The sequence below is a fragment of the Camelus bactrianus genome, chromosome 13 (genome assembly GCF_048773025.1).
Source record: "Camelus bactrianus isolate YW-2024 breed Bactrian camel chromosome 13, ASM4877302v1, whole genome shotgun sequence".
Lineage (NCBI taxonomy): Eukaryota > Metazoa > Chordata > Mammalia > Artiodactyla > Camelidae > Camelus > Camelus bactrianus.
The window spans coordinates 56,699,372-56,719,172 of record NC_133551.1 but is presented as its reverse complement, the minus strand read 5'-3'; the positions used below and the strand labels follow the sequence as shown (position 1 = coordinate 56,719,172).

The 19,801-nt window shown below is 36.1% G+C and overlaps 1 protein-coding gene across 9 annotated transcripts in view; it reads left to right on the top strand.

Moving 5' to 3' along the window:
* The first annotated feature begins 4 nt into the window (after nucleotides 1-4).
* S100PBP (S100P binding protein) overlaps nucleotides 5-19,801 on the top strand; it is a 30,699-nt gene continuing 10,902 nt past the window's right edge. Inside the window, exons 1-7 of one of the 9 annotated variants that reach the window (XM_074376924.1) lie at nucleotides 71-156; nucleotides 3,079-3,120; nucleotides 3,344-3,474; nucleotides 5,740-5,882; nucleotides 6,589-7,436; nucleotides 8,099-8,190; nucleotides 9,431-9,534. In XM_074376924.1, the coding sequence (XP_074233025.1) occupies nucleotides 5,858-5,882; nucleotides 6,589-7,436; nucleotides 8,099-8,190; nucleotides 9,431-9,534 (1,069 nt within the window). In that variant the 5' untranslated portion in view covers nucleotides 71-156; nucleotides 3,079-3,120; nucleotides 3,344-3,474; nucleotides 5,740-5,857. Of the gene's footprint in view, nucleotides 157-193; nucleotides 313-353; nucleotides 972-3,078; nucleotides 3,121-3,343; nucleotides 3,475-5,739; nucleotides 5,883-6,588; nucleotides 7,437-8,098; nucleotides 8,191-9,430; nucleotides 9,535-12,701; nucleotides 12,730-19,801 lie in introns of those variants that run through there. The other 8 variants (XM_074376928.1, XM_074376931.1, XM_074376925.1 and 5 more) reach the window with 8 other exon arrangements.

The following is a 19,801-nucleotide window of genomic DNA, read 5'->3' as shown; positions in this document are numbered from 1 at the left end:
CGGGGCGGCTTCCTGCCAATCACTGACTGTTTGCCCTCCCCCTGGCGATTGCCTGGCTGCCTCGGGGTGGAGAAAGTCGGGGAGGGGGCTCTAAAATGGCGCAGGGGGCGGAGTGAGGCGCAGCTGTTCACCTAAGCTTCGACCCGGCTTCTGGAGGTGAATAGCCGAAGGGACGAGGGGGTCGGCGTTCCTCGGCTGGGAGGGGGATGGGGCCTCCTGTTGCTTTTCCAGAGGGTCGCGCACACCGTTGGCCCCGCTGAGGGGTTGAGAGGCCCTCGCCCTGCTGGGAGAAGGCTCTTTCTCGTTACTGAGGTGATGGCGGCGGGAGGGGGGAGTGTCTCTGCCCCCACCTCCACGTCGGCAGGCGATAGATGCTCCTCACCTTGCCGAGGCAAAGGGAGGCGGTCTGGTTACCTGAAAGGGGGGAGCGACGTTAGTGCTCCTAGCCCAGTGGGAGTTGCGGGGTGGAGATGGAGGTGGATGTGGGGGGATGCCTCTGCCCCCTACACCAGGGCGGGGGAGGGTGTTGCCAGGCAGAAGATCGCGGTCTTTCTGGCCGCGCCTTACGGGCGGGGGAGGAAGAGGCTGACCCGCTCACGGGGAAGGCGGGGGCCTGGTCCAGCGGAGGTGTGGGTGGGCGGCCATCCGAAGGGTGAGGCCTGCCAGGGGGGCGTTTTGGCCCCTGCTGGCTGAAGGGTGGGGAGCCAACCCCGCGCTTCTCCCGCCTTCCGCGGGGAGGCGGGAATTCTCCATCTTTTTGGAGGAGGGGAGCGGGAGGAGGGAAGTACGAAGGCCATGCCCCGAGGGTGATGCGTGCCGCGGCCGTAGTACTTCTAAAGGAGAGCTGGAGGAGGCCGAGCCGTATCCCACAAAGGGTGGACTGGGCCTCCCCTCTTTCCTCCTAACTCTCGAGAGCCGGAGGCGCCACCAGTTCCTTCCTGGGTAGGAGGGCAGGCAATTGGTACCTCAAGGTGGGTCCTGGAGACGGAGTGATTGAATTGCCCGCCGGCTGTCCCAACTTGATTTCCAGTTTCTTGTGGATTTGTGAGAGGCTCCAGGCTTTAGCAAAACCTGTCTAAATCATTTCAAAAACATTTTTTTTTAAAGGAAACCTGTTGCTGTAGCTGAGTAATATTTGGTTTCTATGCCCATGTGGGAGGAGAGTCCTGGCACTCTTAGCCAAGTGAAACGTAACTTAAAGCATAGATTTCCCGCCCCGGGTTGTTTATCTGTCTTGCAATGTTCACAGTTACTTCAAAGGAAGTTGCAGAATTCTTACGGATAGTTTCAGTTCACTTTGATTTTGTTTAAACGTTTGCCCGTTTTATGGAGTGATCAAGTCTCCTGAGTGCCTTTGGTGCTGTGTGTCACCCAGGTATATAAGAAAGATTTGAAATCAAAGGCTAATGGGGAGGTCTCTGGAAATAATCCTTGCCCTTACCTGTCAGATCCAACTTAGTAATGGTCTTGGTTTTAGAGCCCTGAAAGATATGGGGTTGTGTCTAAATAAAATAAGGCTTTGTGCTTTAAGGCAGTAGGTTTTCTTAGGTATGATAAAAATAGAAAGGAAACCAGTTTCTGAGGTTGCAACCAGGAGGTTAGAGAACAGAGCGAGGGGGTGGTAAACTGAAGTGTGAAGAAGGGGGTGGACAGGTGAGTGAAACGTGGAAGGACAGAATAGGGTCACAGAAGGGATGGGGAGCAGAAGAATTAAGAGATAGACTTGGGAGAAGGGAAGAATATTTTTCCCTTAAGAATAAAGAGATCTTGATATTTTAGATCACTACAAAGCAAATGCCAAGAAAGGAAAGTGATGGTAGAATGGCAGAGAAGTACTAAGACTGTCTCATGGAACTTCACTTTAGCACTTCAGTTTTAGGGGTTTTTTTCTCTGTTGCAAGTTCATTAAATATCAACTTTCATTAGTATAAGGCTTTTAGGTTTAGAGTGTTTTCATAAACATCCCCTCATTTGATCCTCATGATAATCTATTTGAAGTTAACAGTGAGTAACAATCCCCCATTTTTCAGATAGAAGTTCTCATCTGTACTGAGATTCAGAGACTTCAAGTGAATTATGGAAGTCTGTGAATTTTAGTCTAGTGCCTCTCTATACAAAATACTTCGTTAACCACAGATTTGCAGAATTTGCCTGATATTTCAAATGTCCATACAGCCACGTGCTCAATCAATTTAGTGTGACAAGATGGTTGACAATATGCTGGGTTAAATTACAAGAGATTGTAGCATACTGGATAATTTCCCAACAGGCAAGGACCAGGGCAAGTTTCCTATCTGTTTAGCTCTCTTTTCCTACCATTCCTATGCTTCCCTTAAGACTGTCTCTTTAGATGTCGGGAAGGTGATGATGATGGGGTAAAATAATAACTATAGCCACTACTTTTTTAGCTTTTACATTGTGCCTGTAGCATACTAAGTGCCTTATGTTCATGAACTCACTTAGTTCTTGCAACATCCTTATGAGGTAGGTACTGTGATGGTCCTTATTTTACAGGGGAGGAGATTTGAAACTTCAGAGTGTAATCATTGTATCTTTCCCTACTGACTTCTTAATTTTAAAATGTTTTTATTATTAAATATTTCAAGCATATAAAGTTACAGGAAGTAACATAATAATGAATACCGTTATACCCACCACCCAGCTTTATCTTATGTTGCCATTTTTGTTTTAGGTCTTATTAGTGTTTTTTAAAGAAATAAAGCATTACAGATAGAATTGAAGCTATTCATGCCCCTTTACCATTCCTCTTCCCTCCCCACCACCACAGGCAACTTCATTCTAAATTTGATGTTTTATTCCTGTGCATGTTTTTATAATTTAATGGCAATATGTATGTATCCATACACAATTTATGTTATAGTTTCTTTAACAAATAAATTGCAAGGGAAAAAAAGATGGGGAGTCTATAGATTAAAATACTCACAAGACATATCAGCCGATTGCAATGTATGGACGATATTTGGATATTGAGTTTTTTAATTTAAAAAAATGACATTTATGAAATAACTGGAAATCTGAGCCATATATTCTGTGATAAGGAATTCTTGTTATTTACAGATGAAATGATGTGAAGCCTGAGATTTGCTTCAGAATAATACGGTAAAGGGGGCAGTGGATGGGGCAAGATTAGCTGTGGGTTGATAGTTGTTGGGGCTAGATGGTGGGTATGTGGTGATTCATTATACTATTATGTTATTTTTGTATATGTTTTAAATTATTATAAAAAGTTTTTTTTTAATGAGGAAATAAGATTGTGAAGAGAATGATTTGTGCAAGTTAAAAATTATGTACGTGGTATTTTTTTTGCATGATTTGCTTCTAGACCTGTTGGAACCTTCATTGAGAGAAGCTCAGAAGAGCCATCTCTGTGCCTCTGGATGTCATATGGCATAGGAATTGATGCTTTCAGTGGTTGTGAAGAAAATTGGTCCTGTTGCATAGTAAAGTTTGCAAGTAATGATATTTTTCTTCCAGTGAGATTTGGCCGCATTCAAGAGTACTTCTCGTTCTTCCATTCCATCTGGGAAATCAGGAGAAGCCTGTGCATTATAAAGTGGCTTAAATTATTTTTGCTAAGGGACTTTTGCGTTCTTTGTTGTCTGCATCCTTCATAATATATTAGGGAGTGTACTGAATTTAGAAGGCTCTGCCATTTGCTGACCGACTCTGGGCAAGTCTGTCACAAGGGTGGTAGAAAAAATAGAAGAGAAGACATTGCTTTTGAAATTAGACTTTGGTTTAGATCCTTTTCTAGCATAGCTGCTCTGTATACTTGGTTAGGTTACTGAATACCTCTGAACTTTAGTTTCCCAAGAGTGAAAAATCTATTGAACTCTTCATTTGAACAAGCAAGTGTTTGGACTAAACCTTTTGGAAGGAGTTGGATAGTTGCCCAAGTGGCTCAGAAAGAGCTTCTCAGAAATGTGGCTGCTTAATCCCAGTGCCTGTGATTCTTGTGCTTGACAACCACATACTTGAAAAAAACTTTTCCAGAAGTAAACTTATTTTTTTCTACTGTTGCCTAAAGAATAACTTTACTCTATAAAATAAACTAGTCACTGGGCAGAGAAATTAATTTTCACTTCACAGGGAACCTGCTTCAGTGCCTAGAACTCCCTCACAACAATTGCAGGAATATTGGTAAAATAAGATTTAAAAAAAAATAATAGCATAGCAGCACTAAGTTAAATATAACAGAAAACTTTTTTTTTTTTTGATAAGATCTGTGTTACAGAGTTATATTGAGGGATTAGAGTTCTAAAACGTATCTTACAGTGCCTAGTTTATAATAAGTACTTAATATTTCTTCCCTTTCTGTCCCACCTCATTTCTAAGATGAGCAAATCTTTTTTTTTAACTTACACCCCCCAGTTTTATTGAGGTATAATTGCCATATAACATTGTATTAGTTTAAAGTGTGCAGCATAATGATTTGATATATGTACAAGATGCAAAATGATTGCCACAGTAAGTTTAATAAATATACATCACTTCCATAGTTAGAAATTCTTTTCTAGTGGTGAGAACTTTTAAGATGTCTCTCAGCAACTTTAAAATAAAACATACAGTTTTGCTAACTATAGTCACCATGCTATACATTACTTAGGTCCCTTCTAATTCTAAAATTCTGTAATCCTTGCCATTTCTTTCTAACGCTTTCTCTAGTACTTTATTGTCTATGCCATTTTGTATTTTCTCATATTGGTGCATAACTTATAGTGTTGTTTCCCTGGGAAGATTATATATTCTTTGAGGGTGGAAACCAAATCTTTATTTCTTAGAAAACGTATAGAGACATAAAATCTAATGCAGGGCTGTGTGATGATGATAGTAGCTCAGAAAATGTTTTTCGAAAGAATGCATGAACCAAAGCTAAAATTCAGGGTGTGGTATGGAAGGAAGTGGGGTGGGGGGAAATTCACAGTTAAAAGGCTACAAAAATTTTTCCATATTATTGAGTTCAGTGTTTATTAAGTGTTTCTTACAGCTTCTCAGATGTTGACATGTGATATATGAGTATCAACTTTTTATCACCTTTCCCATCTAGAAAATAATTAGAGATTAGGACTATCATCAGCTATCTAAGCACTAGGTTTTAATTATACAAGTAATATGCAGATATTCAAGTAAAAAAGTAAAATACTGGAGTGTCCCCTTGTCCTCTCTGAACTCCCTTCCCCCCTGCAGGTTGTAACAGCCATCAATTTTGTATTGTATTGATTGAGACCTGTTCTTTGTATTTATATATGTGTTGAAAACAAGACTTTTGTATGTATGGTCATGATTACAACTTTTAGACCTTGATGGAATCTTAGACTATCACCTAAATTCCATTCTCCATCCCTTCCCCATTTTATAAAAGAGGAACAAGTACAGATGGTTGAGGCTTGCCCAAATTATTGCAGCTGGTTGGTGACAGAACCAGGACTACAACCCAGGTCTTTGGACTCCCAAGCCTGTATTCATCTTACTGGAGCAAATGATATTCTTAAGAAAGTATAAATTATTGGGAGGAACAAAAGTAGTTCCTTAGTTGCATAATTTTTCCTCTAAAGATTTTTCTTTGATGTTCTTGACTCAAAATCCAACTTTCTGGTATTTAAAAAAAAAATCAAGATCAAAATTAATAGATGGAACACCTTAAAGCATAATGCAGTTGACTTTGTAATTAGAGTTGAAAGTGATGAGAAGATCCTCTAATTTTCTTTGTGCCTGCAGGAAGGTGGGAGTCAATCATTTTGACAAGTCTCCCGAAAGGAACATCTAACAGGAGCTGAAACCTTTTCCATTTGGTCTCGTGGCAAAGGCAGAGATCACGCCAGCAGCTCCACACAGTATGGAAGACAATTCTTTATCTTCTTGTATGGTTAAAGTTTTTTTTTTTAATTTCAAAAGTAATACATGTTTGTTTTTTTAAAAAGTATAAACTGTGGAAGTCTACATTTTGCATATATATTTCTTTTGTTTGTATGTTGTAGATATTATTCCATGATAGTATATACAAATCTACTTCTTTGTGTTTTTAAATAGTTGTAAAGTGTTCCACAGCATGAATGTACCATGATTTTACTGGAGCAATCTGGTGATGGACATTTAGGTGGTTTCTGATATTTGGATGTTATGAATAATTCTCCTTTGAACATCCTTGTAAATGTATCCATGTACCTTTGTATAATTACTTCTGCAGGATAAATTTCCAGAAGTAAGATTGCTGGGTCAAATGCTACTGCCCAAATTACTCTCCAAAACTATTATGCTGACTTATACTCTCACTGATAGTCATCTTTATCATCTTTAGTGAGGGTCTTTGTTTTTCATATTCTCACCAAACTAGATTATTGTGTCATTTTAAGTTTTACCACTTTGATAGGAAAAAAAAAAATCCCATTGTTCTGATGAATATTTCCATGATTCTGGTAAGGTTAAATACCTTAAAACTGTTTTTCATGTTACAAGTCACAGTGCAAAGAATTTGAAACACTTAGACACTACCACTCTTTAGAGCAGATTGGCGTTGGTGTGCGTGTATTTCCTATTCATGAGTGAAACTGCCTCTTGTTTCTCCAGATATGACGTGCTCACTAGTGCCCTCTAAACAATCTTCTGGTACCTCTCTCTTGCCTAAAGACAATGCCCCATTTTCTTGGGGTTCCTTGGATGAGGATGGACTGGATGACTCCCTGCTGGAGCTGTCTGATGGAGAAGATGATGGCCATTTCAGTTTCACGGAGGAAGAGATTCAGGAGCTCTTAAAGGATGATGACCTATCAAATGAGCACTTGTCTTGGGGAGGAAAGTTGCTTAAAGATGACAGCAGGAATGTTGAGAAGGAAGGGAGGAATGAAATTCTACTTGATGCTCCCCAAGAGGAAAAATCATTGTACAGCTTGGGACCAGTAGCTGAGACCCCTGGCCTCTTCAAACTACCTCAACTAAGTACATCAGTTGGTCATGGACCAACTCCTACAAAACCATTGAATAGACGCTTTGCACTAGAAAATAATCTTATAAAAATAACAATTGTTGCACCATTTGATCCAACAGTTTGTGATGCTGTACTTGATAAGGACAAGACTGATACATCCAAAGACATTGGAAAACCCTCCTCCCTTGGAGAAGAGTTGAGAGAAGATGAGCTTAGCCCAAATGAGAGCACACTTTGCACAGAATCTGAAGGGATCGGCCCCAGTAACTCTGTCTATGATAGGCCCCCACTCCCTTCTTCAAACAATAACTTTCAACAAACTGTCTCCAATAAAAATATGTCTGACAGTAAGAAACCTGCACTTCTCAGATTCTCTCAAATCTTGGACCATTCAGAGACTTCTTCTAATATAGGGTCATCATGGAGAAATGGATCACATAAATCAAGTTGTGAAATGAGGTTTCCAGTTGTTTCCAGTTCATCAAACAAAGTAAGTATATTTTTCAAAGTGAAGAGAGGAATAAAATATTTTCATTCAGAAGCTGTATAGCAGAGATTTGTATCAGATAAATTGGAATTTGAATACTGACGAGCACTGTGACCCTAGGCAACTTATTTAGCCTCTCTGTTTCCTTACAATTCCTTTATATCTATAAATTGGAGTAAATATTACTTTATATTTTATACTATATAGTATAGTAAAGGTTAATGAATATATTTACAGTAACTGGTACATATTATTAAACATTGAATAAACTAAGATGATGATGATTTTACTATTTTTCCTTTCTTTGGGTTTTGGCCTAAGTCTCAATCTTTGGTTGCCATGCTATACATATTAGATAAACCAGCTCTGAGTCAGCCACTGAAGAGCTGAAAAATCTTGGGCAGTTTACCTAACCTCTTTGAGCCTGATTCCCAATCTGCCAAATAGGTATAATAATCCATACCACTTAAGGTTTCTTTTTTTGTCCCCTGCCCTTGAGATTACCGTCACTGTTTCATTTAAAGCACGCATCTTAGTGCCTGGTACACAGTAAGGCTCAAGAATGTGCCTATGTAGACTTTAGTTCAAGAATATTTCCAAAAGTAATGTTTTCAGTTGTTTTCTAAGGGCCATCTTTACTTCTTCATTCCTTATGCTCTGAAAAGAAGCAGGATGTTCCTGACAAGGATTCTGGGAAGCTGAAAGTCCGTGAGAAAAGACTAGGCAAAGTCATTCCTGTTCTACAAGCCAAAACAAGGTATAGTGAAATATTTTGGTTTCTGTTGGCTCTCTTTGGTTGCTTTCTTCCTCTTCTAAGTTTGTCCTTAATGTGGGGGAAAAACTGTAGCCAAGAGTAAGCATACTTCGAAGTTCTGGGACTATCAATAACTGTCAAATATTAACAAGTCAAATACTCTCTGACCTCTGTTTCTTTGTCAATAAAATGAGGCTGATGATGCCTTCTCTGCTGCCTCACAAGGTTATTTTGAAGAGTAAAAAAAAAATTAGTGAAACCACTATATAAATGTAAGATTTTTTTTCCCTGTGTGTGTGTAAGCCTGGTCACAGATACGATAGAAAGTTAGAATAATTTTAACAAAAATGTTAAACATAACTATGTAAAAATCATTTAGTCATCTCTCCCAACTTGCATATAACTGTCCTTAGGGAAAAAATTTTATAGAGGTTGCAGATTTGGGTCACCTTTTCAGTTGGTTCTCTTGTTGCTAGAAGATGGCAGTGTCTCTTTTTGGGCCTTTCCAATTAACAAAGCTGTTTTTTTAGGTTGAGACAGATTAGCTTCCTTACAATGACTTTTTTTTTTAAAGTTTTGATAACATACTAAATTTATTCTGCTTAAAATTTTTTCAATATTACAAATAAGGCTAAGGTCCCCTTTGACTACCACCCCCAATTCCAGTTTTCTGGGGTTTTTTTTGTTTTTTGCGTTTTTTTTTCCTTATATTTTGTTTACTTGAGGGAACTTTGTGAATTGCTTACAATGAAAATTGTACCAAAGTACACAAGTCAGGCTGCTTGGAACAGTAATAAATAAACTTTCTCATCCACAGACTCCTCCGTACAGTGTAATCAGTATGAGCAAGGGCCAGAAATCGTTATTGTCAAGGTCACCAATGTTTTAATTGCCAGATCCAGCTGGTTCTTTCTGGTTTTTACCTTATTCAGTTTTTCTGAAGCTCTGTGAAGTTAGCTATTTCCTGACTAACCTTGAATTACTCTACAAATGCTTTCTTTCTATATGGAGTAGATTGTCTTCATTTTGCTATGCCTTGTTAATAGGAGGATGTATCTATTTCTTCTTTTTTCTCTCAACTCCATACTTGATTTCAACTTCTTACTACATGACTAACACTTTCTTTTGCCTCTGAGTTAGTTGTTGTGACCTGTCTACAGTATGTGAATTCTCTGTCAAAGAAAGCACTATACTCATGGTTCTAATGATTGTTTTTCTTCCTTCTGGTTTTATTTTGTTCAAGGACTCATGTTTCAACGTTTTCACCGTCAGATCTAGAAGAGCAGAAGCAAAGTTATCTCAGGAATGTTATCGCTCATATAGAAGACCCAGTGGATTCTAACCAAGGTAACATGGTAACCAAAGAATAGCATGTGAAAAGATGCAATGGGACTTTTTCCCCCAGTGTAATATAGCTTAAACTGGGAGAGTGTCTTGAATTATCTTAAGTTGGTGAGAAAGATAATTTCCTTACCCAAAGATTTTTCACTTAAAGGGACTGCCTGATCCAGATAATCCTTAAAGTGGTCTGGGTAGCCAATATTAGGGGGATGGTCCAAGGAGACTCATGCCAGTACATGAAGTGTGTCTCCTGAATGGTAAAGGCTATAACCAAAAGCTAGGGATGTTTTTTGCCTGAAAAATAGAAGTAGATGACCAGGCACTGCTTAGTAATCATTAGTTTTTCATTTGGGATTATTTTCCCTGTTGCCTTCAGCATTTAAATGTAAAAAGTAGGCATTTCAAATGCCATCTTGCATCTTGGCATCTGAATAAAAGCTCTTGAAAGACTTTGATTACCTTCCAGATCCTTCAGTCTGAGTTCTCCCTAGTTCATTAAAAGCTATTGCAAACCAAAATGGCTAGATTCTTTCTCCAGCCCTCAGGAGACTATAGACCATGTTATCATTCATCCTGAACTATTGGCTGATGGGATAACTCCCAAAGGGAAAAACTCGTGAGCTGTACTGAAAGTAAAGAGGTTAGAAAATACTGATAAAAGAATTCGTTCTCATAAAAATCACTCCATATTCTGTCATCTTTAGCTTCTGTCTCTATTCATTCAGCAAAACTTTCAGTGGTGCTCGGTTTGAAGATTAGGGATTGGAAACGTAAGCAGGAGTAAGGTAGAGACTTGGATCCCTGGGAACTGATAGTCCAGAGAGGAAAAGATAATTACACTGCAATATTGACTAGTGCTCTAGTAGAATTATGTTATAAAGTGCAGTAGGAGCAGGGAAGGAGCCCTTCTGTTTGCATTTGGGCAGAGCAGAAGATGGGGACGGAGGATGCCTTTGACAGGCTCCACAGAGATAATTTAGTTCACTTACTCTGAGATCTATTGTAAATCAGTAGGGAGAGTTTTAGAAGAATTTTTGGCCAAAGATTGAAGGAGGACTCCCCTTTCTTTGACAAATTTTGAATTATTTAGTAATTTTTTTCTTTTTTGTTGTATAAGGCTATGAATGAAGGGTTTAGAACTCTTAGATATCAGCCAGGTTTTTATTCCATGTCCTTTTTTCTTTTTCTTTTTGGTCAAAGATTTCATTAAGCAATCAGATGCTACTCATACTGATTGCTTAGGCCTCTGCTTGTGAGATCTCTTTGCTTGAACTATTTTAAAGGTCTTGTGGAACTAGACACACTCTCCCCCTGCTCCCACCCCCGCTGTCATTGGAGGGGCAAATTAAAAGAAGTTTGTCTATATTCAACCTCTGTGGAAGAGATTTGATCATTGCTTTCCCTGTGTAAGGTGACTTACTTTCTTTTATATACTAGGCAGTTGACACAGATGATACCTGGTCACATTTTCCTTTCTCATTTGGGACATTTAGAAAAGAAAATTTCACAAGATAAGCATTGAGTAGCTGCTCATATTTCTGCATCTTTTCTAATCCCTTCCTCATTCAGCAGTCCCTCTTCAATTTTCTCACAACAATCTGTATCCCATAAGAAACAGCTAGAATAACTAGTGTAGAGAAAAGTCAGCCTACTTTAGTGGTTGGGAGAACAAAGTCTGGTCTAGAGTTAACTCTGGGTTCTTATCCTAGCACTATTGCTTACTGGCTTGTGACCTTGAGCCAGTATGAAATTGGTTTTCTCATTTATAAAGTGGAGATAATAATGAGGCTTAGTTTATGTGAAAATTATACATGTTAGTAGTTTAATGCATAGAACAGTACCTAACCATAGCAATTAACATTTATTGAATTATTTAGTATTAGCAAGAAAGTGTATCTTCTCATACTGAAGTTTTTATAGGTGAAATACTTTAATGTCAGATGTTTTTTTTTAAATCTAAAAACAAAACAAAACAAAAAATCCCAACCTGGAAAATTAGAGAAAACAGCCTTACAAAAATACTGTTAATGAAGCTGAGTGATGGGTATTAAGGGACCGGGAAGCTCATTTTACTATCCCCTACTTTTGTGTATATTTGAAAATTTCCATAATAAAAGTGCATCTTTTAGGGGATTCCTTTTTGGCATCTAAGAATTTTCAACATTACCAATTACTCTAAAAATGTTATAGGCCTTGCTCCTGCCTTCCAGGAACCCAGTGTGATACTAAGTTGTGTGTCACTTTCCACTGCCCAGCATTCATACATCCAAAACTTAAAGATATTTTATACCATATTGCAGGGGGAATGTGGGCATATTCTTCCTCTCGCTCTTTATATATGAATTCACAGGGCAGCCAGAAGCATTGTGCTTCCTGTCTTTCTTTTTGAGATGTTTAGTGCTATTTACCTTGGAAAAGTATAACTTTTCAGGTTCCTTATTAGACACAGAAATTAATAGAGGGCATGTTCAAAATTAGTTTCTGTCAATTTAGTTTGAACCCTCTCCATTAAGTTAATCATCTTTCATTTTATCAATAATGTGTATATTTTTAATACAGAATACAATATTGTAAATCATCCTTCAACTGCATCATTCTAATATAATCTCTTTTTGGTTTAGTGCCACATGGGTCTTTAATAGCATTTACAAAGAAGTACCAACCACTTTCTTCCTGACATCCCACCTAAGAGAAAACTTTATATGGGATTGTAAGTTGTTAGAGTAGAAAAGGACCATTAAGATCTTCTCATTAATCGCCTAACATATCAGTCTGTTCTGTGTATCTTTGCCAAATGACTATTCAGCTTTTCCTTAGAGTTCTAATAGTGCAAACCTCATTACCTCATAAAGCAGGCCATTCATTTTTTAGAAAATTCTCATTGTTGAGCGTTAGTCCTTACACTGAGCCAAACTCTGCTTGCTTGTAGTTTCTAGTGGTAGTTCCTAGTTCTGCCCTCTAAGATCACAAAAAATAACTACTCTCTTCCATTTACTTAATGTATTTTAAGGACCTTTCCATGTTAAAGATCTCAAATTAAGGTTTTTAATTAATACAGAGTATCATAATTTATTACTTCATCTTGGATAATTAGGCTATGTCCATTTTCATTAATAATGCTGCAGTGAACGTTCTGGTCCATAAATGTTTATGTACAACTCTTATTTCTGTAGGATGAATGCCTAGAAGTGGAATTGCTGGGTAAAGTATATAAACATTTTTAAAACTTTGTTACATGTTTCCAGATTGTCCTGCCCCCAAAAAATTGTATTAATTTTTGTCACCAATTTGATAGGTAAATTTTAACATTTTGTTTTAATAATTAGGTTAACCATTTCTCATGTTTATTGGCAATTTATATTTAATCATAATTTCTTAAAATTATCTATTATCTAATCTATATTCCAATTTCCTCAGTTTTCCCAAAAATGTCTTCTTGTGAATTGTTCAAACAGGATCTAGTCAAGGTTCATGTGTTACTTATTGTCTCCTTAGTCTCTCTTAATCTAGGTCACTCGTTTTGTAGATTGTCCCACATTCTGAATTGTGTCTTACTGTTTCCTTGTGGTGGTGTTTAACTTGTTCTTCCACCCCCTGTATTTCCTGTAAACTGGAAGTTGGGTCTGGAGGAGGTGTGAGATTCAGATTAAGCATTTTTTGCTGGAATAATTCATAAGTACCAATGTATATTCATCCTGTATCAAATTAGGAAGCAGCACCTAATGACAGATTGTTCTACTAATAGTCATGCTAGGTTTGATCACTTTGTTAAAATGTTAACTGCCACATTTCCATTGGAAGGTACATTTTCCCCTTTGTAATTAGTAAATCATCTGCGGGGTGATGCCTTGGTATCATATGAATATCATGTTCCACAACAATTGTTCACCTAATGGTTTGAGCATTCATTGATGATCTTTGCCTTAATCAGCCATCACACAGAGTTGTGTAGAAAATGTTCATTTTCTAAATCATTTTTTCTATAATTATTAGCTAGCATTTTTGTATAAACATTTTAATGTTTTTATTATCACAATTACCTCATGAATTAAAAATCAATATGTTCTAATCAATTATAGGTCATTATTCTTTTTGATGCTCAATTTGTCCCACACTTAACCAATGAGAATTCCTTCATGTGGTCCCCTGTCTTCTGACATGACCCCATTCATCTATTTTTTTTTTAAATTGTGATTAAAGAAAAAAAGTAACAAAATTTGCCATCTTAGCCATTTTAAGTATACAGTTCAGTAGTAAGTTTATTCACATTGTTGTGAAAAAGATCTCTAGAACTCTTTTATCTTACAAATCTCAAACTCTACCCATTAAAAAATAACTAGAAATAACTAGCCTTCCCCCACTTATCCTGCAGAAGCCCCTGATAACCACCATTCTACTTTCTGTTTCTATGAATTTGACTACTTTAGATACCTCATAAATGTGGAGTCATACAGTTGCTTGTCTTTCTGTGACTGGTTTATTTCACTTAGCATAATGTCCTCAAGGTTCGTCCAAGGTATAGCTTGCGCCAGAATTTCTTTCCTTCTTATGACTGAATAATATTCCATTGTATGTATATACCACATTTTGTGTATTTATTCCTCCCGCAGCGAACATTTGAGTTGCTTCCATTTCTTGGCTATTGTGAATAATGCTGCTGTGAATATGGGTATGCAGATATCTCTTTGAGACCCTGCTTTCAATTCTTTTGAATATGTACCCAGAAGTGGGATTGCTGGGTCATATTGTAGTTCTATTTTTAATTTTTTGAGGAACCTCCGTACTGTTTAACATAGTGCACTATTTTACAATCTCACCAATAGTGCATAAATGTTTCAGTTTCTCTACATCCCCATGGATGCTTGTTATTTTCTGTTTTCTGGTAGTAGCTATCCAAATGATTGTTAGATTAGTATTCATTGCTTGTATTACAACTAAGTAAATATTGTTCACTGCAAAGCCAGGTAGTATTGTACTATCGCTTCATTTTTCTTTCTTGAATTATTTGTTTTTCTGAAGTTGTTAATTACCTCATTTTTTTTAAAACTGCAAATGAATTTATCTTTAAATTTTTTTTACAAATGTGACTTACATCCCTATCAATGTTCCCTCTTCCACCCCCCCACCCCCACAGAATGCTCAGTAACATATCCAGTAATCTATCAATTCATTTTTTATTTTTTTTCTGGAGACCTTCCTAGAGCCTTCTGTTCTTTTGCTCCAATCTGTACTGCTTGTTCTCCAGACCTGCTACAGAGCTATCATCCCTTTGCTCTCCTGGTTTAAATCTTGTTTCCTAGATTCCATTTCTTCCTCTTTCTTGATCTGTGTCTCAGTGGAGCACATCCTCTGAGAATTTCTAAGTAAGGGTGCACAGGAGATAAATTTTGGGAGCTCCTCCATATCTGAAAATGTCTTTATTCTGTCTTCATACTTGACTGATGATTTGATAGAGAATTCTAAATTGAAAAGTCATTTTTCCTCAGAACTTTGAAGGCTTGCATCTAGTGTTGCTGTTAAGAAGTCTGGTTTGAGTTTAATTTTTATTCTTCGATATGTGTCTTTTTCTCTCTGAAAGTTCTTAAAGTTTTATCTGTCCATTGCATTCTGATAATTTGTACCAATTATTGAGATCTTAGTGCAGGTCTTTCTTTTTCTTTTTCCTTCCATTCTTTATACTAGATACTCAGTGGGCCTTTTTAATTTGGATATATATCTCTCGGTTCTGAGAATTTATTATGTTAATTGATGATTGTTTCCTCCCTGTATAATCTATTCTCTAAGAAATTCCTAATAGTTAGACATTGAACTTTCAAGAATTGATCTTCTAAGTCTGTTATCTTTTCTTTCCTTTTTCTGCCTCTGTCTCTTTCTGTTTTCTATTCTTTTGAATTTTTTATTTTTACATTTATGATTTCTAAGAGTTCTTTTCTGTTTTATTCCCTTTTCTTACCATGTTCTTATTTTATGAATTAATTTCTTATTTCTCAAGATTTTTTCTTCTTATGAGTTACTAAAATAAAATAAACTGCACAAGTTTTCCAAGTATACAATTTGTTGAATTTTGACATATAGAAATGCCCATGAAACTATCACTACAATTAAGATAAACATACTATAACATCCAAAAGTTTCTTTTGTAATTCTTCCTCCTGCCTTTCCTTGCCCCCTCCAGTCCCTGAGCAACCACTGATCTGCTGTCACTATAGATTAGTTTATAATTTCTAGAGTTCTATAAAAATGGAATTACATAGTATATACTCTTTTTGAGCCTGGCTGCTTTCTCAAAAGATAAATACTTTGAAATTCATCATTTTCTTGGAAGTTTATTCCTTTTATTGCTGAGTAATATTCCATTATGCAGATATAACACATTTTGTTTATCCATTCACCTATTGATGAGCATTTGGATTATTTCCAATTTTTGGCTATTTAAATAAAGCTGTTATGAACATTCATGTACATATCTTTGTATGGATATGCTTTCATTTCTCTTGAGTAACTATCTAAGAGTAAAATGACTGGGTCATATGAGTAACTATCTAAGAGTAAAATGACTGGGTCATATAGTAAGTATATGTTTAACTTTTTAAGAAACTATCAAACTGTCTTCCAAAGTGGTGGTACCATTTTATATATCCACCAACAGTGTATGAATTTCAATTACTCTCATCCTTACTAAGATTGTTCATTGCTAGTATATAGAAATTCAATTGATTTTTGAACATTGATCTTATATTGTACAGCCTTGCTAAATTCACTTACTAATTTTAGTACCTATTTTGAAGATTCTAGTTTCTACATATATGATCATGTCATCAGCAGATGCACTTGCTTGTTCATTTCCAATTTGGATGCCTTTTATTTACTTTTCTTGCCCTATTGCACTGACTAGAAGCTCCAGTACAATGTTGAATACAAGTAATACAAGTAACTTGTTGCTGATCTTAGGAGGAAAATATTTGGTCTTTCACCATTAACTATTATGTTAGCTGTATGTTTCTTTTGGATACCCTTTATCAACTTGAGGACATTTCCTCATATTTATAATTTGGTTAGAGTTTTTATTAAGAGATGGCTATTAAAAAAAAAAGAGACGGCTATTGGGTTTTATTAAATACTTTCTCTGCATCTATTGAGATAATCATATAGTGTTAGAGAATTATTTGATTTTCTAATGTTAAACTAATCTTACATTCCTGGTCTCATGCATTCTGCACTTGGTCTTAAAGTATTATCCTTGTAATAATGTGTTGGGTTGATTTGCTAAAATTTTGTTATAAATCTATCTTCACAGGAGACAATGGTCTGTACTTTTCTTCTAATCTTTTTGTGTGGTCTTGGTATCAGAGTAATGATGGCCTCACAGAATGAACTGGGAAGTATTCCCGCCTCTTCAATTTTCTGGAAGAATTTGTATAGAATTAGTATCTTTTGGGGTGAGCTTTGGTCATTTTTCAAAGAATTTGTTTATTTCATCTAAGTTGTTAAATTTATTGATATACAGTCAATAATATTCCCTTATTGTCCTTTTGTATAGTATCTGTGATGATCTTTCCAATTTTTAGTATTAATTTGTGTTTTCCGTTTTCTTCTAATTAGTCTGGAAAAAACTTTATCAACATTATTATTCTTAAAAAACAGCTTTTGTTTCATTGATTTCTCTGTTTCATTAATTTCTATTCTGATATTTATTACTTCCTTTTTTCTGCTTGCTTTGAGTTTCATTTGCTCTTTTGTAGTTTTTTAAATGGTTGCTAAGATCATTGATTTAAGACTTCTAATTTAGTGAGGGAGAAAGAGGAGATAAACTCACCCTGCTATGTTTATCTGGAAGTATGCCTTAACTTTTTTTCTTTTTTTAAATCAGCTTTATTGTGGTATGCTTTACATGCAATACATTTTGGTGAATTTTAACAGATGTATGCACTTGTGAGATAATATAACTATCAAGATTGATAGAACATTCCCACCACCCCCAAAATTTCCCTTGTGCTCTAACCCAGTCAGTCTGTCCTTGGCCTGACTCCAGCTCTGGGAAAGCACTGATTTCTTTTTGGTCATTATAGATAAGTCTTTTCTAGAATTTCATATAAATGGAACCAGCAGTAGTTGCTCTTTTGTGTTTGATTTCTTTTACTTGGAGTAATTTCTTTAAATAGGCATCCATGTTGTTACATGTGTTAGTAGTTCTGTGCTTATATTGCTGAATTTTTCTTTGTATGAATATACCAGTTTGGTCATTTGTTGATGGACATTTCTGTTTCTAGATTTTGGCTTTTATGAATAAAGCATCTTTGAACATTCATATATGGGTTTCTCTGTGAACATGTGTTTTCATTTCTCTAGGTTAAATAATCAGGGGTGGAACTGCTGAGTCAAAAACCATTCTCTGGGGGGGGAGGGTATAGCTCAGTAGCAGAATGCATGCTTAGCATGCACAAGGTCCCAGGTTCAATCCCCAGTACCTCCATTAAAATAAATAAATAAAAACCTAATTACCTCCCCCACCCAAAGAAAAAAAAGTTCTCCAAAGCGATTATACTGTTTTATGGTCTTTGTAAGGCAAAGGCTTAGGTTCTTTTTCCTCCACCTTTGCCCCCCACCTCATATGGATATCTAGTTGTCCTAGCACCATTTGTTGAAAAGATTATCCTTTCCATGGGGTTTATTTCTGAATTCTCTATTCCATTGATATGTGTTTTTCCTTATGTCAGCATTATACTGTCTTGATTATAGTATACCTGTTGGGTATTTCACTGGGATGTGTTGACTATAGAACAGTTTGGAGAAAGTTGACATCATAACTTAGTAATTGAGTCTTCCAATCCATGAACAGGATATATTTCTCCATTTATTTCTTTCTTTCTCAGTAGGTTTTGGTACAGATTGTGTATGAATTTTGTTAAATTCATTCATAAGTATCTTACGCTTTTTCATGGTGGTTGCAAATGAAAAATTTTAGTTTTCAGTTTCCAGCTGGTCATTGCTAGCATATAGATATACAATTGATTTTTTATGTTGATATCTTGTCCTATAACCATGCTAAATTTTTCTATTACTTTTGGAACTTTTTGATAGATTCCTTAGAAGTTTCTATGTTAACATGATATTATATGCAAATAAGGGCAGTTTATTTCTTCCCAATCTATAAGCCTTTTATTGTCTTTCAGTGCTGGCTGGGCCTCTAGTACATTAAGTGTGATATTAGATGTAGATTTATCATGGATACCCTTTATGACGGGAGGAGGTTCCCCTTGTATTTGTAGTTTGGTAGGAGTTTTTATCGTGAATGAATGATCGATTTTATCAAGTGAATTTTCTGCATTTGGGCCATATGGTGTTTCTCCTTTATTCTGTAATATGGTGTATTACATTTATTGATTTTTTTTTTTTTTTTCCTGTTAGGCCAACTTGCATTCCTGGGATAAACTCACTAGTCTTGGTGAATTATCCTTTAGTCAATTTGTAATATTTTTAATGGTTTTTTTGTCTTGTTCATACAGGAATATTGGTCTTTAATTTTTCTTGTATAAATTGTCCACCTCTGGTTGAAGTGTCATGCTGATGCTGGCTTTATAAAATTAGTTAGAAATTGTTTTCTCCTTTGTTTTTTTAATTTGTGCAGAATTGGTATTGTTTGTTCCTTTAAATGTTTGATAGAATTTATCAATAAAATTATCTGAGCCTGGAGTTTTCTTTTTGGTGGAGTTCTTCACTATAGATGTAATAGATATAGGGCTTTTCAGGATTTCTTTATGTTCTTGAGTCCATTTAGGTGATTTGGGTCTTACAAGGAATTTGTCCATTTTATCTAAGTTGATTAATTTATTGACATAAAATTATTCATAATATTTCCTTATTATTCCTTTAATTACTATAAGACCTGTACTGATGTTCAGTGTTTCATTTCTAATATTGGTAATTTGTCTTTTTTCCTTAAACAAATCTAATTAAAGGTTTATCAATTTTATTAATTTTTTCCCCAGAGTAAGTTCTTAGTTTCTTATTTCTATACTGTTTTTGGCTGTTTTCTTTTCACTTTATTATGTCTTTTCCACTTACTTTGGGTTTAATTTGCTCTTGTTCTGTAGCTTTTTAATATGGAAGCTTAGATCACTGATTTGAGATTTTTCTAATTTCTGTAAGCATTTAAAGTCTCAGATTTCCCTTTAAGTGCTGCTTAGCTGCATCTCATAAATTTTGATATGTTATTTTTCATTTTAATTTTGTTCAAAGCAATTTCTAATGTCCCTTGTGATTTCTTCTTTGG